We start from the raw sequence: 16,212 nt of genomic DNA, 5'->3' as shown, positions 1-16,212 counted from the left end.
GGATAATTGCAGGTAGCTGATCGATCGGAGATTGTCTAGACGGATTATAGGGCAATACAGGAGATAATCTGATTGGGGCTGTTGCAGTCAATACTATCTATGGCTCTATTGTTCCTTGAGGCTAGTCCGACAGAAGCTCTATCAGAACCAGGGCGGATATGGATGAATACGAAAGGTACCGGATTGTCGCGGTACCTACTGAGATAGACTGTCTGCATCGGGAATGGATGAAATGCAGATGGAAGTGTTGTACATTGTGTGTAGGCAAATACAGTCATGTGGGTACATATTCAGTCAAAGTTGAAAGACATCTTTCACTTCAGGGCACACGTATAGTTGGAGCAGACAACAATTATCGGCAATGGGTATCCCCGGATTTCGGTGCATACTACTTTATCGACGGGCGGTGGCACCCAATCAGAACCACCCGCTTAGTATTGTTCTCGAGAACAATATCAACATCAACCACACTTCATCTGCTTCATTCAAAGAATAATTCATGGCTAGTATCCCTAACTAACAAAGCATGATAAATGGTGATCTGCTAATCTCATCAAATCAGGTAAATCAAGTGTAGATTGGCTCCGTAAGCTCATTCAGCGTCAACCCCTCCTTCGCCACATCCTCCTCAATCAGGAACATCAAAGGCATCTCCACCAATGTGCCCTTGACCTGGCTGAGCAGTTCTTTGACTTGCCTGACTCCCTCCGGACCCGGAGGGAAGTCGTCGCGGACCACGTGCCCATACTTGTAGCGAGCAGGTCTGGACTCGTCCTCACCATACGCCTGCTTGTCCGCGTTGTGGAAGTAGTATCCGTAGAACTCCTTGTACGTGGCCCAGTTGCGCACGGTGTCATCCGGAACCGAGTGGAAGACCTTGCGGAACACTTCCGTGTTCGTCCGAGCCCGCGTGTTCCACATACTGTGCAGTGTATCCGCCAGCGGATCGGCCACGACCTGGCTCTCGGGTGACTCAAAGTCGGTGGTGTTGGGAACGCCCACTGGCTCAAAGTTGCCGTCCGGTCGCTCTGGGTCCTGGGGTGGCAGCAGTCCCAAGTGCTTGCGGAAGAGCTGGCGACGAAGGGAGGCAGCGAACCGGCTGGCAGTCCAGGGCTGGCCGTTCATGCGGGACTGCACAGGGGTGTAGTCTTCAATGACGATGGCAATTTCCGAGTCGTGAGTTCCCAGTTGAGAGCGATCATTCAAGTTAGCTGATCCGACAATGGCAACACGGTCGTCGGCGACCATCACCTGCATCTCGTTAGTCCTGCACTTATACCAGTTGAAAGCTAACATACCTTGGAGTGGACATAGAGCTCCTCCGTGACAAACGCATCAATCTCCGCCTCCGGAGGTCCATTCCAGGGGACGTTGCGAATGTCCGGACCATTGAGCATGTAGCAGCTGCTCACACTATCCCACTGGCCAGACTTGCCGCCCACCTGCTGGGCAGCCTGCTGGTACTGCTGGTAAGGCGCGGTCGTGTCGAAAGCTGCCCGAGGGGCACCAGGACCATAACCACCAGGGCCACCGGTCACCACATCCTGCTGCTTGCGGGCATCCTCGTAATTGACGCCGCTCTGCTGTTCGGCCTGCATCAGCGGGCCACTGACATTGATGCGGTCGTAGTTACGCAGGTTATAGAACCGGATGTAGTCCATCGGGTTGAATCCCTCCTTGGCAATCATCTCCATGATGCTGCTACCTCCACGGTTGATGCAGTTGTACTGGAACTCCATGATGGCGCGAGTACCAAGGGTGGACTCATCGCTCAAGTCTCCGGCAAAGCAAGGAACGGAGGGGATCACGACAATGATCTTGAACTTCTCCCCAGCACGAGCTGCGCGCAGAATACGCTCCACAATGGCAACACCAATTTTGTTCTCCACCGGCTTCTGCGCATCGCCAGTAGCCGTGATGAAGAATTGGTTTTCAATGTAGATAAAGTGCTGACTGTTGCGAATGACCGCAGCGTACGCATCCTGAATCGAGTGTTCGGTCGGAGTGCCGTTACTCCACTTCGAGCAGCTGCGCACGATCTGGCAGGTCATGTTACCACGGGGCTGACTGGCTTGACGGCCATGAGTGGAGAAACGATCCTGGTACTGATGGATCTGGCCCGCCAACTCTCCGCGCAGGACGTTGCCGTAGTCCATGAAGTTCTCACGCAGACGGCGGGGGTTGAAGCCCCTCTCAGAGTCGCCATAACCGCCCGATGCATCGTGGATACCGCGGGTCTGCGAGTGATGGATCTCCTGGCTCGGAGGAGGCGGGTAGTACTGGGTCTGGCCTTGACTCTGGGCTTGGGTAGGTGTATGGCTCGGAGGCTGCTGCTGCTGCTGCTGCTGCTGGGGATTGTACGCCTGATAAGACGTCTGCGCAGAACCCTGGGCTGGCGGAGGACCAGGAGGGGGTGGAGGGAAGGAGTCACCACTGTACGTGTAGTGCTGCTGTGGGTGGGCCGAGTACGCCGGAGGCTCCGAGCTCTGCTGTTGCCAGCCGGGCTTTTCTTGACTGCCAGTGCTTTGCGTCTGGGGCTGGCTGTAGCCGGTGGGCTGGGCAGGCTGCTGTTGCCAGCTAGGTTTCTCCTGGCTACTGGTGTTTTGCGCCTGGGGTGGGTTGTAGCTGCTGGGCTGCGCAGTCTGTTGTTGCCAACTGGGCTTCTCTTGGCTGCTCGGGTTGGGGGAGTGACTGACAGGGTAGCCACCCTGGGGTGCCGGTGCCTGCTGCTGCCAGGTTGGTGTCGCGGGGTTAGCAGTGCTGGAAGGCTGAGTAGTAGCAATCCCGGTCTGTTGCTGCTGCCAGCTCGGGGTAGAAGAGCTGCTAGTACTAGGCGCGTGGGCACTCTGCGATGGAGCTGCCTGTTGCTGCCAGCTGGGAGCGGGAGGACCAGGGTTCGCCCCAGGCTGGGGAGACGCAGCCTGCTGTTGCCAGCTTGGTGCCGGAGGGCCAGTGGCACCAGGCTGAGGGGACGCAGGCGGCTTCTGAGCCTGACCACCCTGTGGGGGTCCTTGCTGCTGAGGGCCTGAGGTGGGCCGACCGTACAGGGCCAATCTGGCGTATCTCGAGTTGTTGCGCGACTGGTACTTGGAGTCATAGATAAAGTTCCATCGCTGAACGAAGTGCCTCCTCAGATCTTCAACGACCGGACCGTGCAAGCTGACCGAGATGTCGGACCAGCCCATGCGAGAAGTATCCTTCCGATCCAGCTGGTTCTGCTCCCAGTGGGCAACGTCGTGGAAGTCACTCACTCTGGCGTTGTTGTAGTCCTGACCAGGGAAGACAATCTTGTTCAGGTCCTGGCCATGCACGTCGGCCAATTCATGCTGGTTGGTGTCCCAGCGGCCAAAGCACATATCCAGACCGCCCATAAATGCAATGCGGCCATCGATAAGGCAAAGCTTCTCGTGGTGAGCCCAGTACAGAATGACATCCTCGTGCATGCCGTAGATGCCCTTGATGGCATCTTCAGACATCTTGGCCAGGTTTCCGGCATCGAGAGACAGGTTCTGGAGAGACGTGTGGATGGACGCCTCGAGTTCCTGGCGGTCGGGAAGATGATCGGGGTGACGGAATACGGCAATGTTTTCGTGGAGGTCTTCCAGATGGTGCTTGGTGTGATGGGAGGAGACTGCGAGTTGAGTCAGCTTGCCGGTTCACGCAGAGGACATAGGAATCATACGGGTCAGTGCCTGGGTCACCTCCTTGTACACAATGATGTTCACCCGAACTCCGCGCTGCGCCGCAGCCAACAGCATCCGATCCAGCCGGTACTGTTCGTGCTTCGCCGGGGGACGTCTCAGGTAAAGTTCCGGAGAAAGCCACCCTGAAATGCCTTGTTAGCCTCATACCCTCCAACACAGCGGTCCCTGGGATACCTACAGTCCAGAATCCAGATATACTCCTTGGCACTCTCCAATGCCTTGGACACCGCATAGAAGTAGGCACAACCGTCCACGTGCCACTTGACCTCGTTACCCTGGCGCGGGGATGCAAAGCTCCCGAAGCGGTTCTCCGTCTGCGGCTTTGGTGCGCCATACTCGGCATAGGCCTGGGGGTCGAGCGCAGTACCCAGTTTCTGTGCCACCTCATTGCCGAATTCTTCGAGCTTGCCAAACAAGCCGGAGAATTTGTCCTGCTTCTGAGGTTTCGACGGATGGGGTTGTTGTTGCTGCTGAGGGGGAGGGTGTGGCTGGGACTGTGAGGGACCTTGGGACTGGTAGGACTGGTTCGAAGTCTGCGAAGAGGAACGGGGCGGTTAGTACCGGGGATCGGGCAAAGTGATCAGGTACAGGCAACAAGTTTCACATACATTGTAGTAGCTGGCAGACTGGGATTGCTGCGACTGCTGAGTCTGCTGGGAAGAGCCCTGTTGCGACTGGTGAGACTTGTAGGTCTGCTTGAGCTTCTTGAAAGTGTCACTCAGACCCCTGGAAGAGTCTCCGGAAGAGGCTCCCCGGGCGGAGTCCTGGTAGTACTGGCCATAAGCCAGATCGTCTTCGGGGCGGGTCATGATACAGTGGGACACAAAAACAAAAAAAGGTAGAAAGAGAAGAGGTTTAAGATAGAGGTAGTATAACAGAGAATCCTCGCAGAGGATTACTTTTGAGGTGGGAGACTAGCAAACTACCCAAGGGCGAAACAGGAGCTATTAGTAGTAGAAATAGTGGGGAGGGGAGAAGAGAGGGAAGAGGGGAGAGGGGATCAGCCCAGTGGAGACAGAAAGACAGAAGAGAAAGATGATGGAGGGCGCGGCTGACGGGACTGACGACGAGCCCCGCCCCTCCAAGAAGTCTCTCAAGTCAGTCAGTCATTTATTCTCACTCCAGCTGTGCTTTAGGGAATCCACATTTAGGCTGCAATTATTCTTATGAATAATCCCGACCGGTAAAGTCCAATGACTGGCTTCCCTGGTTGTTGCTTTTGCCTGGGGTCACTAGACATACTACATAGGGCAACCCCTCCATGGCAATTCCATGATGATCTCGATCCCAACACATTAAGAAACTAGTCAAGTCAGTCTAGTTTGATTCGGGGATGCAGGCTGGCCGGCTTAGAAGTGGGGAACCATTTGGCTCGATTGTGCCGTTTGATGTGGCTGTGCAGTCCTGCCAAGTGTCTGTAACAGTTTAACTAGTCTACTTAGTGTGATGGAGTAGGGGTTTCACTTTGTGGCGGTCAAGCCCAGACTAATACCTCCTGAGTAAGTAGGATGTTAGTATTATCAGACTCAGAGAATTATTGAATAGAGACTTTGTATGGACTATGGAGCGTGAATCTAACAAAGAGACACGTGATGCCCACCCCGCCCGGAATGTTGTGGCTCAGGCGGATCTCTCGGCTGCCATCCATCATCAGCCATGCATGCATTCCGACAATCATGGTTTCCCGGAGCTTCTCGGAAAACAGGGCTGAACGGGCAAGAGACCGTGACCACTTCAGCTCAACGAACTATCCTCTCATTGGACTGGTAATATGTAAATGGTGGTAATCAACCATCTCTACCTCGTTCTGATGCAGCGACGCAGGTACTCGCCCACGCGATCCACCTCCCCGAGCGCTACAACTATCCCAACATACCCGTCGGGCCGGACAACCACCATGGCTCCCTGATGGGGGTCCACTCCGTAGATTCCGTACGCATCTTCCAGCTCGCTTCCATTGTAGAAGCGCATCTCCGCATGTTCTTTCACGCACCTCGGAAGGCTGTCCCATTCAAACTCCCTCGGGAGTTGCGGGTGCACCACTATCTGCTCGATAACCCCCGCTGGGAAAGTACCCAGCAATGCAGACACATCCTGCAATGATCGAGCAGACACGCTTTGGGCGTTCAGAAGATCATTAGACGTGAGCGTCAGAACGCGGAACCGACCCGTGGATGCCAGGTCTAAATGTGTGGCCATGATTAGCATATGCAAGGGGTGGAGGGATGATGATACTAACCGTCCTGGATATCCCGGTGCCATCCATCCGCATGACGCCTTAGTTTCACGTTCAGCAATCGTCTGCCCGGTCGCAGTATCCCGGATAAGTAGTCGTCGCCCTGGATGGGGCTATCCTGTCCCGCCGATGCCGTTCGGTCAACGATCATACTCTCTCCGTATTCCACCCCGCAGCCGCTGGTGAAGCCGTTGCCCGTGTTGAATGTGGTCACGAATTCCGCGTGCGACATCCCTGACTCCTCCGTGTCCAGTTGACCCGAAAAGATGGTAGAGAACTTGCGATCAAAATCAATCAGCTGCTGCGCGTTCGCATGGCGTTCCAGATGATAAGTGTCGAGGAGGGGATGTGGCTGGTCGGGCTCGGCAGACGATGGGCTGAGTCCGTGAATGTGGTAGGCCAGCTTCCAGGCCAGGTTATACGAGTCCATCATGGACACATTCATTCCTTGGCCAGCCTAGACAACAATTAGCTGCGTCTCACCAAGATTTCGTACATGGTACCTTTGGACTATGAGTATGGCAAGCTATAATCATCAGCAAGTGGTTCTAGTCCTCAGTGAGGAGTGCACATACCATCTCCCACAATAAATACTCTAGGAACTCCAGTAGAGTCTTTGACAATGAATTCTGGTGAAACCCGCTGCCCAATCTGATACGCTGCCCACCAGTCGATTGATTCCTCGCTTTTCGGCCTCAGGTAATATGGCTTGAATGCGTCTGCTGCTTGCTTCAGGATTCCCTCCTTCGTCACCTTCTGTCTGCGTGCCCTAGCATCATCGAATTCGGAAACTGGGGTAGCCGCTCCCACTATATCTCCATCGGGGTTTGCCATTCCAGGTACCTGGACATAAAGTCGCGTAAGATACTCACCCGTCACGATCCGCTCTCGTGGAATGACCATCACCGAGCCAGCTGGGGAATGGATAGCACATCGCCGGCGAATGTCGGGGAAATTCGTATCCACTACCAAGTCTATAACGCCCCAGATATGGTCGAGCGATTGACCCTCCAACTTTAGTCCCACACACTGACGTACCATCGAGTGTGCTCCATCTGCTCCAACGAGGTGTTTGGTGCGAATCAATCTTCTTACCCCGCGTGTCTCAATCTCCGCCAGGACAGGAAACTCCTTGTCATCTTCATTCAGCTGGACATGGATCAACTTGGTGTCCCTTTGCACGCCTCTTTTGGAGTACCGCAGGAGGTCAGTCTCCATAATCCGTTCAATGCGTCCCTGATGTATAGTAGCCTCGTAGCGAAACCTAGCGGGGGGTATCACTTCGGGGACCACCGACTTCCGCTCAATGATTCTGGATGGGTCTGACGAGGTATTCCAGAAGGCAAACTGCCACATTTGACATGCTTCATTCTCAATCTCGTCTGAAATCCCCAAGGTTTTAAATACTTCCAGCGTCCGAGGTTGAACGCCATCTGCCTGTCCTGATTTCAACGTGCTTGGCTTCGAATCAATACAAAGGAGAGATTCGTCACTCAGTCCGTATCTGGCCAGCAGAAGTTCCAGCATCAGCCCCGAAGGTCCAGCCTGCATGATGTTATCAACTCTCGCTCGTGTATAATGAGTAGCAACATCCGTTGTCTGATGGGACTTACCCCAACGATGACAACCTCGTAGCGTTCGACTCCATCGTTTACGGTGGGTTCGAACGGCCGAGTAAGTCGAGGTAATGGAAGAGCAAAGGAAGGAAGGACACGCAGGTCCCGCGACTTGGATGCGAATTCTGTAAATACCGGCATTTCGATGTGTGCTTGAATGAATCAATTCCTTGAAACAATATATTCGGCGGGCTTGTAGATCTATAAATCATCTCTCATGGGTGAATATTCACTCGGTTGTTGAATGCGGCATCGTCTGGAGAAACCCCACACATCAATACCCCACAGGCGGGAAGAAGGTACACAGCGAGCGATGGGCGACCCGAGTGAGCCAGGTCCACCTGCATTATTGCGCACGTATGGGGTTTCTAGTGATCATACCGGTTATGCCATAATCAATAGTACCATTGGCGGAACCATTGTGTAGTGTGTCCAACCGAATGGGATGAATATGCAGGCCATCTCGTAAGTGCTCTCATAATCCTCGTGTCAGCAGTCCGCAAACCCGTTCGGTGTGTCGATCCACGGGGTCACCCCGCCACCCCGCAACACATCCCACATTCCGGCGGGGAGCCTGCACTAGTGACCTCGGCATGAACCAGACTTGCTTTATTTGCCGCCACATCTTTATTGATACTTGCTGTCTCCAGTAATTGTGCATAAATGCATTGCTATAGCATCCGTAGTCAAAGAACGTCATTCTTCTCTAACTTCTTCCAAAGCCGTGCATAGCACAGTGGCAAATGTTTTCGAGATCGTCCAGCGCCCAAAGCGGTGCAGAAGATCAATCAGTCGATGTAAGTGATTTACATCTGCGAATGCAGAGTCTCCGAATGCCTGCCCTTGGGCTTCTTGCAACGCGGTCTCACTGCCCAGGAGCTGGATTTCTGGGGCATCGAAAGCTTTCAGGTTGATGGATTGCTGTCGTCCAATTCTCGTGAAGCAGAGCCATGCGAGAGCAGCCGAAAAGAGAGCCCCGGGCACATGTATTGCGGGTTCAGAGGAAATTCGCATCCTCTCGAGGTAACGCTGTATCAACAGCGCATGAACCAGGCACTTACTGGCATCCAGGGAGCCTGCCCACCCTTGGACCGCGTGGTGAGATTCAGTGGCTGCTGCATGCCCATTACGACCAACTGCTCGTTCAAGCACGTCCATGTCGCTGTAAAGAGACATGTAAATCGAGTGCCACAACACAGGAAGACTGAAAGGGTCCTCTTCCTCATCTTGAATGTATTGTGAGCTGTATTTACTCCACCAATGCATCAGTAGGCTAGATAGATCCTGAGATGTACCTCTGTTTAAGGTCCCTGAGAGGCGAGCTTCAATGACATGGGCGTTAATACTCTCCAGCACACTGTAGACAGCGAACCTGGAATCAATCCCGGCGGAGTGAAAGTGATGGTCGAGAGTGGGGCTTAATCTAGTAAATGATGGTGACTCTTTATATATGTTGGCCCATCGGGCGGCTGTCGGAGCCATGAACATTGATTCAGAGGCTAGCAGCGGATATTGTGTGAATCGATGCTTGCGAATCGGCTCATGATGCATGAGGCTGGCAAGCTCCGCATCGTGTATGTTTAAGGCGATCTCGACCCGTCTTCTTTGTTCCGCCTCGGCCCATCGGTGCCACTGCTCGATCAACTCTTGTTCGGTCGAACAAGAATCGAGGAAATGTCCATGGCCAAGAGTAGCGTATTTATTGGACTCACGTGTCCATCCCATTACAGTACCATGAAGGACATCCGCAAGGACCAAGTCCTTGGGCCTTCCAGACAAAATTCCATAAGTCTGGCCCAGAATGGCCGCTTGGACCATCGACAAGGCATCGGGTCGGCTATGAGCAAGAATGGACTCCCAGGAGGCCAGAATTGCTTTATTCAGTCGTTCGAATATCCTCAGGCCTTGTGCCACTGCATGGGATGACCCCACAAAGAGGCTGCCTATTGAGCAGATTGATAAGAATAACAACGAATTTTCCGCGGTCGGACGAAAGGTGGGTGCATGTATAACCGGAAACAGGGAGTGGAATCGACTAAAGAAGAGCTTCGCAAAGAGATTCAGTTGCTCTGCGGATGGCAGCGCTTCATCATGCATGCGAGGCTTCAACCTCTGGGAGAGACCAGCTCTATAGTTGTCATCGGCATCGATCCTCCCTTGAGGGAACGAGTCACTGGGGCGATTAGGTCCTCTGTAGACGAATTGGTTTACGTCTGGTGGAGATAAGCAAGTAAACCATCTCTTCCTTACAATGTCCGCTGGATGCGACTCATCGCCGTTCCCCTTTGCGTAGGACGTTGGTGCGGAATGCAGCGGCTCTTCTGCTAAGCCAACAGAGCCTAACATATGTGGTGTGGAAGGCAGTTGCGCCCATTCCGATATCGCCGATGATATGGAAAAGTCCAAGGCATTTACATCAAAGTCTGCGCCAAGGAACCAAGAATCGGTATCTGTCTGTAGTACGGAGTCATGCAAATTCATCCCTGTCGCTGATTGGGGTTGTAATGGTTCAGTACTGCTAATTAGTTGGTCAGGTACGGCCGGTACTATTAATGAAGCATCATTGAGTAGCTCATGTATCCTTGGTGCCGCATGAGATGGGGTAGAGATTATCGTCGACTCTTCCGCCACTGATCGGGATGGGGTCCCTGAAATCGAAGCTCGGGGCTGCGGTGAAGCATTTTGAGAGTGCTTCTCGTGGCTTTTGAGATGTCTCCGCAGCACATCGCTAGCAATTGTCAGTGCACATGGCAGTAGCTTAGGTTCAGTGTTCATACCTTCTGGAGTACACCTTCCCGCAGGTAGTACACACATACGGCCTTTCTTTAGTGTGGCTGCGGAGATGCCGGGTGAGATGTTCGGCTTTTGAAAAGGTCTTGTTGCAGGCAGGACAAGGACGCGTACGTGGTGGATCTGCCTCTGAGTCGGAGGCGCGCTTCATTGCAGTTCGACTCTCCATGGTGCCCCGAGCATACTCAGACACGATGGATGGTGCTCAACGGTCGTCCGGAGTAGAAGGAGCGGAGTTGCGGAGTTGCGGAGAAAGAATAAACCCCACATTCATACCGGTCACGTGATACGTGGATACAGGCTTCAGACCAAACTGATTGACAGTCAGCTAATAGTAATATTGGTTCATATTTAAATATGATTGGAACGTACTTACTAGCTTCAATGCTTCCGATTGAGTCGTTGCTGATACTAGTAGTATCAGTTTGCTGCGGGGCTTTTCGAGACTGATGCTATATCCTATAGTGGGGAAGGAGAAAAATATCACAGATATATTAGCAGTCTGCATGGGAACAAGAGTTTGAAGGCTTTTTTTTCATACTCCATGATAGTTGGGCTTATTCTCTGTAAACCTTCAAAGAAAGCATCTTTGAATTTCGTAACTTTATGATCTTTCATTCCCCGTCTTAAAAGGTGTCTAAATCTAAAGCTCAATGTGCAAAAGCAATCAAACTCCCTTAAAGAGAACCCCAAGTGCGACCGACAATAATAGCCGGATGAGCCACCGTTAAGCAAATGCACGCAATTGAGATCATGGTACTTTCCAACACCATCAAGTCAGTTTCATTATTTGCCAGGGCACTGGAAAATCCACCCTGCAACTCCGCAACACGGAAGACCGATCGAATAAAGATAGTAATAGTGGCAAGAGCGAGACCTGATAAATGCATATGTGATAAGCATACGTATAATTGAATCAGACAAAGGTCAACATACAGTAAAGAAACATCTTCCACTTCGGGCTCTTGCGAAGGCTAGTAAAGTCATCATTCTCTGACTTGGGGCTTTTGCGGACCCGGAAAGCGAATTCGCTAGCAAGGACCATGAACACGAGCAGGGAGAAGACCTGGAAAGCCAATCCCGCAATCATGATGTTGACACCAGTATCGCTTTCGCTCGTGTCGCCGTCACCAGCGGAGGAAGCGAGGGCACCACCGACTGCTTGGAGAATCAAGGATAGCAGGTCACAGGAGACGAAGAGCCTTGTGTATGTTCGGGGTCGGAATCGAGATATGCCCTCTCCATAGATGACAACTATTTTTCCCAAGCAGATGTAGATGGCGGCACTGAAGAATGCGGGTCCAAGAGTCAAACAAATAAGGTATCTTTAAGTTCAAATGTGGATTAGTTGGGGCTCACGATTGAGGCATGAAACACATGGTACCACTCACAGAAGGAAGTTGTTAAAGTCAAAAGGATTATCATGTAGCATGATTCGCCCCACATATCCCAGAACCTCGAGAATAAGACCCGGCAGCATGGCAATCATATAAGTCCATGTTCGATACCATACTCCCAAACCAAACTGAAGGACGGTTATGAGGCCGAAAAAGGCCACGAAAAACACATTTGCGGGAAGATTAGGCAGATAATCGATATATGCCATGCTGAGCGGACATGTTGACAAGGTACAATTGTCAGTTGAAGACATAATGTATTAAGGATATTAAAATTGATTGTGATATGACATCGATCTGTATACTTCTAATTCACATGTTTGAGACTATTCTCAATCTTATATGGCTAAAATTTCTCCTGGAACCCGAATGCCTGATCTATCTGTATCGAACAGGGCTATGCAAAATCTTCATCATTCTATGTTGAGCCCGGGATTACGCACGCTGACAGATATTATCAACACGAGAAACCTCAACCTTGGAGATCTTGAGATCTTGGCGGCCCCAAATTAGGCTCCATGATTCACATGATTGGCTTAGCAGACACGGAGTCGGATGTCAATTTTGGTCCGCCGGATAAGCCAGACAGATATGGTGTCCGTGTCCGACGGACTGACACTTCTTAAGTGTACTACCGTCCGTGTTTGACCTCCAGTCCGTGTCCGGTTCTACAAGATCAGTTAGATCATATAGTTACTAAGCCCTATCTTCTTAAATATGGTTGGGGAAAATGAAACAGAGAGAGTCAAGACATGTGAGAATTGCGTCCGGGCCAAGATACGATGTACGCATGCGCCAGATGCTACGATATGCGATCGGTCGGTAAACTACTTATCCTTCTGATGAAAAACTACATGTATACAGTATCTAACCTGGTATGCAATTGGGCATAATAGCTGCTATCGCTTGAAGAAAGAATGTTACTTCCGACCGGCACGGCAGCGATCCGCTCCAAAGAAGCGCAGAAGGTAACGCTCATAGAAACAATACGTCGCAAACGGATCAACTAATTTTAACTAAAGTAACAGGCGTATAGAAATGCTTGAAGACAAAATTGATCAAATAATGGGCCAGATCAACCTCGTCACCCCACGACGTCCAGAGCATCAATATCACACCCCGAAGAGTGAAGTCAGCGGTACCTACCCACACGCCGATACTATCGATGTGATAAAAATGGGTCTGGTCAGCCATGAATGCGCAACTCAGCTCTTAGATCAGTACCGTGAAGCCATGCTGTTCTTCCCATTTGTAATGGTGCCCGCAAGCACCACGGTCGACAACCTAAGAGCCGAGAAGCCATTCGTACTTCTCTGTATTCTGGTCTTTTGCTCCTTCCACGACGACTCGTTGCAAAAGTCACTAGAAGAAGTTCTGCAATCCTATGTATCAAATGAGGTCCTTTGCTCAGAGCATGACAGCCACCCGCCTTCTTTCGAAATTCTACAGGGACTATTGATCATCTTAGCTGGGTATGTATGGCCTTGAGATTTTGCTCTTGACTTCGTAACTAGGGAAACACATACTAAATATCAAATAGAACACGCCAGAGGCATCAATTATGCCGATTTCCGTATTACATGCAGCTTGCCGTTGGTGTAGTAATCAACGAACGACTCGATCGACATCCGAAGTACAGAGTCGCCACACGGCTTGAGGTGGGTGACGAATGCGATGAAACAAGAAAAGGGACAGTCGCCGATGAAAGCCGGGCCCTGATAGGATTATTCCTACTCAACTCTACGTAAGTGAAGATCTTCAAGGGAAACGAGACTCATACTTACACGTTCCATCAGTGATGCTATTATCAGACAAAAGACTTGCACAACGCCCTGGACACCGTTTATAGAGTCAATAGCTGAAGACTTGTCTCGGGTGGCCGAATATCCTACTGATCGGTATATAATCTATTACGTCCAGTTACAGCATATGCTGCAGAGGTTGGATGCTCTTACTATGAGTAGTATTGAACGCCATCCGGACGTGGAGCAACATATTCGAGCATTTAGAGCAGAAGTTGAACAGTATAAGAACCAATTACCTGTTGATCCAACCTGTGACCGTGAGTAATTCAGTATCTTACTGAGTCCCTCCCCTTGAGACATGCACTTGAGCGATGTAAATCACGACGATGCTAATAAACTCCTTCTATACAGCATTCATCGCAACACAATACCACACCCTAGAACTTCAGATATGTCAAATAAGTCTCATAGACACCAAAGCAGCATCCTCACCATCCGACAGCTTTCTCCTAGTCTCCCGAAGCGACACCCTCTGCCACGGACTAGCAGCCTCAAAGAGATTTCTCGACTATTACCTCAAATTGCCACCAATGATAGAAAGGAACTACAGCATCGTGATCTGGCTATCATCGGGGTTTTTGGTTGCCGCCGCATGCAAACTAGTTCTGGCAGCTTTGCACCCTTCACTCCGCCATAATACACAGGTACAGGAGCTTCGTGACGCGCTTGATATGCCGAAGATGCTTCAGTTCTTTGTGGCTCGTCTCGATGCAATTGCGAAGACGTGCAAGGATGGGGTATTTTCGCATTATCATAAGTGGACTCTGGCTGCTGCGACGTGGTTTGATAAGGCGTATCAGGTTGCTCAGTTGGAGGCGGCGAAGATTGTTGAGAGTGAGTCTTATGTGTCGTATGATGGGTCGCAGTTGGCGGTGCAAAATCAGAATATGGATCAGGGGATTCATGCTGATCCGAATTCGTTTGGGTTTGATTTCGATATCACAATGGAGGAGTTGATGGGGGGTTGTTTTGGACCGTTGCTTGGTATTGGGCATGTTTGATATCAGATAGAAGGACGGAGTAAGAGCATTTGTAAAATTAGGACTACGTTATGAGCAATAAGAATGTTATGAGATATATCCGTATAGTATATAATTGTTGTCAGTAATCCACATAATAACACAACGACGCTCACGGAGCTTCATGCCAGCACAGAGAAGGATATCAACAAGGCAGAAATAGATCGTTAAGAAGAAAGAAAACAGATTGAAACCGAAAACAATATCTGAGACTAACATACTAGACCAGCTTCTGCCAGCGAGCAAGACCCATGCTTACAACAACAATGGCTCCCATCACACCCAGAATACTCAAGAACCGCCACATACTTAGTAATATCTATGTCCATAAAATTATATACTATATTTAGTCAGTCAGAAGTAATATCTTATATATACATAAGAACATTATTTTGATCTTTTTTTTTTTTCTTATTTATATTCGATTGGGCCTGTATGTCTGTTAGATTGACAATCTGACAGGTGTCAAAGTAGCTGCCAGGCGGTTGGGTGTTGATCCGACCTCGGCGGAACCCCGCAGTATCTTATCTGAGATGCAAGTGACGTTTTCACGGCTGCAGGAGGACAGCGATAACCACTATAGCTTTATTTGGTGTGCTGCTAATGTCTCTACCTACCAGTGAGTCTATAGTTGTGATACTTCACTGAAAGGCTCGAAGAAGACACAAACATCTAAACGGAAGCAATGGCATTGTTGATGTTCCCCCTCACAGCATGAGCTCCCCACCGTTGCAGCGAGACGGCAGGTACCCCGCACCACAGTTGGAGAAAAGCGGATCACCGCCGATTATTTAAGAATGACACCCCTCCATCTCCATCTACTTGATCTTGGCAGCTAGCTTTTAGAATCCCCTCTTCCTCTACTTCAATTCTATCTCATCAACTCTTCTCCGTCGCCGTTTCCGCCTCAACATTCTACCGACACAATGTCTCTCGCCACTCTTGACGTAAGCCCTCCCTCCAATACATAATGCCGAGAATAGGAAGAAAGCATGAGCTCATCACCCTCGATCAACAGACTGCCCAGCATCCCAACCTCCCGTCCGCTTCGGAGACCCTCTTCAAGGCCAAAGCCGCCAAGAAGTTAAGCTTCGAGCAAATCGCCCAGCACATTGGCCGCAATGAAGTGGCTACCGCTGCTATCTTCTATGGCCAGGCCAAGGCTTCCCCGGAAGACATCGAGAAACTCGCATCGCTCCTCACCATTCCCTACGATGCTCTGGAAGAAAGGCTTAGTGGTTTCCCCGACCGTGGTCGCACCGTGGAGATGCCTCCCAAGGAGCCCTTGATTTACCGGTTGTATGAGATTGTGCAGAACTACGGGTACGCATACAAGGCGGTGCTGAATGAGAAGTTCGGTGATGGTATCATGAGCGCTATCTCTTTCTCGACCAAAGTGGAGAAGGAGACGGATGCAGATGGAAATAACTGGGCGGTGATTACTCTGCGTGGAAAGTGGTGAGTTCTTTAGATGATCGATGGTTGCTTCGCTGATGGTATACTAACTTTGTTAGGCTGCCCTTCTCGCGGTTCTAAATGTGCAGTGTAGGAGATCGGGTTTGGTGAATGCATATATAGTGTTCTGTAAATGACTGGATAATGAATTTCTTCTCTGAATCGTCTTTAGTATGTGGCTAGTGGGCCT

The 16,212-nt window shown here is 50.7% G+C and overlaps 6 protein-coding genes across 6 annotated transcripts; 2 read left to right on the top strand and 4 right to left on the bottom strand.

Moving 5' to 3' along the window:
- Positions 1 to 173: 173 nt before the first annotated feature.
- Positions 174 to 4,836, bottom strand: pld2 (putative phospholipase D (PLD)). The gene is made up of 5 exons (XM_025707144.1): positions 4,313 to 4,836; positions 3,883 to 4,237; positions 3,683 to 3,826; positions 1,299 to 3,631; positions 174 to 1,251 (listed from the first exon to the last, which is right to left on the bottom strand). Exons 1-5 carry the CDS (start codon positions 4,511 to 4,513, stop codon positions 568 to 570), a joined length of 3,717 nt encoding a protein of 1,238 aa, XP_025560544.1. The 5' UTR covers positions 4,514 to 4,836; the 3' UTR covers positions 174 to 567.
- Positions 4,837 to 5,458: 622 nt separating this feature from the next.
- Positions 5,459 to 7,974, bottom strand: BO88DRAFT_85979 (phenol monooxygenase). The gene is made up of 5 exons (XM_025713203.1): positions 7,554 to 7,974; positions 6,516 to 7,485; positions 6,444 to 6,466; positions 5,944 to 6,397; positions 5,459 to 5,887 (listed from the first exon to the last, which is right to left on the bottom strand). Exons 1-5 carry the CDS (start codon positions 7,695 to 7,697, stop codon positions 5,502 to 5,504), a joined length of 1,977 nt encoding a protein of 658 aa, XP_025560543.1. The 5' UTR covers positions 7,698 to 7,974; the 3' UTR covers positions 5,459 to 5,501.
- A 278-nt stretch (positions 7,975 to 8,252) lies between these two features.
- Positions 8,253 to 10,515, bottom strand: BO88DRAFT_427360 (uncharacterized protein; the record flags this gene model as incomplete). Its single annotated transcript, XM_025709004.1, has 2 exons — positions 8,253 to 10,390; positions 10,461 to 10,515. The coding sequence occupies 2 exons, from the start codon at positions 10,513 to 10,515 to the stop codon at positions 8,253 to 8,255; spliced, it is 2,193 nt and encodes a 730-aa protein (XP_025560542.1).
- Positions 10,516 to 10,969: 454 nt separating this feature from the next.
- On the bottom strand, positions 10,970 to 12,029 carry BO88DRAFT_392221 (RTA1 domain-containing protein). Its single transcript, XM_025705049.1, has 3 exons — positions 11,738 to 12,029; positions 11,283 to 11,671; positions 10,970 to 11,223 (listed from the first exon to the last, which is right to left on the bottom strand). Exons 1-3 carry the CDS (start codon positions 11,995 to 11,997, stop codon positions 11,024 to 11,026), a joined length of 849 nt encoding a protein of 282 aa, XP_025560541.1. The 5' UTR covers positions 11,998 to 12,029; the 3' UTR covers positions 10,970 to 11,023.
- A 431-nt stretch (positions 12,030 to 12,460) lies between these two features.
- Positions 12,461 to 14,604, top strand: BO88DRAFT_392218 (fungal specific transcription factor domain-containing protein; the record flags this gene model as incomplete). The annotated part of the gene is made up of 6 exons (XM_025705048.1): positions 12,461 to 12,561; positions 12,640 to 12,711; positions 12,766 to 13,215; positions 13,284 to 13,487; positions 13,540 to 13,805; positions 13,900 to 14,604. The coding sequence occupies 6 exons, from the start codon at positions 12,461 to 12,463 to the stop codon at positions 14,547 to 14,549; spliced, it is 1,743 nt and encodes a 580-aa protein (XP_025560540.1). The 3' UTR covers positions 14,550 to 14,604.
- Positions 14,605 to 15,378: 774 nt separating this feature from the next.
- On the top strand, positions 15,379 to 16,208 carry cyn1 (putative cyanate hydratase). Its single transcript, XM_025710188.1, has 3 exons — positions 15,379 to 15,514; positions 15,586 to 16,025; positions 16,082 to 16,208. Exons 1-3 carry the CDS (start codon positions 15,494 to 15,496, stop codon positions 16,101 to 16,103), a joined length of 483 nt encoding a protein of 160 aa, XP_025560539.1. The 5' UTR covers positions 15,379 to 15,493; the 3' UTR covers positions 16,104 to 16,208.
- The last annotated feature ends 4 nt before the right edge of the window (positions 16,209 to 16,212 follow it).

This window comes from Aspergillus vadensis, assembly GCF_003184925.1.
Source record: "Aspergillus vadensis CBS 113365 unplaced genomic scaffold BO88scaffold_19, whole genome shotgun sequence".
Classification (NCBI taxonomy): Eukaryota; Fungi; Ascomycota; class Eurotiomycetes; order Eurotiales; family Aspergillaceae; genus Aspergillus; species Aspergillus vadensis.
The sequence above is the reverse complement of the archived record's forward strand: the minus strand, read 5'-3'. Positions and strand labels throughout refer to the sequence as shown.

Excerpts from the sequence above, each read along its gene's own strand:
- BO88DRAFT_85979 (XM_025713203.1), bottom strand. The coding sequence starts at position 7,697 with ATGCCGGTATTTACAGAATTCGCATCCAAGTCGCGGGACCTGCGTGTC. Across the intron at positions 7,486-7,553 it reads ACGAGGTTGTCATCGTTGGG|GCTGGACCTTCGGGGCTGAT; the intron begins GTAAGTCCCATC and ends AACATCATGCAG. Across the intron at positions 5,888-5,943 it reads GCACCGGGATATCCAGGACG|ACCTGGCATCCACGGGTCGG; the intron begins GTTAGTATCATC and ends CCACACATTTAG.
- BO88DRAFT_392221 (XM_025705049.1), bottom strand. The coding sequence starts at position 11,997 with ATGTCTTCAACTGACAATTGTACCTTGTCAACATGTCCGCTCAGCATG. Across the intron at positions 11,672-11,737 it reads GACTTTAACAACTTCCTTCT|ATACCTTATTTGTTTGACTC; the intron begins GTGAGTGGTACC and ends TTGAACTTAAAG. Across the intron at positions 11,224-11,282 it reads GTGGAAGATGTTTCTTTACT|GTCTCGCTCTTGCCACTATT; the intron begins GTATGTTGACCT and ends TGCATTTATCAG.
- cyn1 (XM_025710188.1), top strand. The coding sequence starts at position 15,494 with ATGTCTCTCGCCACTCTTGAC. Across the intron at positions 15,515-15,585 it reads TGTCTCTCGCCACTCTTGAC|ACTGCCCAGCATCCCAACCT; the intron begins GTAAGCCCTCCC and ends CTCGATCAACAG. Across the intron at positions 16,026-16,081 it reads ATTACTCTGCGTGGAAAGTG|GCTGCCCTTCTCGCGGTTCT; the intron begins GTGAGTTCTTTA and ends TAACTTTGTTAG.
- pld2 (XM_025707144.1), bottom strand. The coding sequence starts at position 4,513 with ATGACCCGCCCCGAAGACGATCTGGCTTATGGCCAGTACTACCAGGAC. Across the intron at positions 4,238-4,312 it reads AGTCTGCCAGCTACTACAAT|ACTTCGAACCAGTCCTACCA; the intron begins GTATGTGAAACT and ends TCCTCTTCGCAG. Across the intron at positions 3,632-3,682 it reads GGTGACCCAGGCACTGACCC|TCTCCTCCCATCACACCAAG; the intron begins GTATGATTCCTA and ends CTCAACTCGCAG.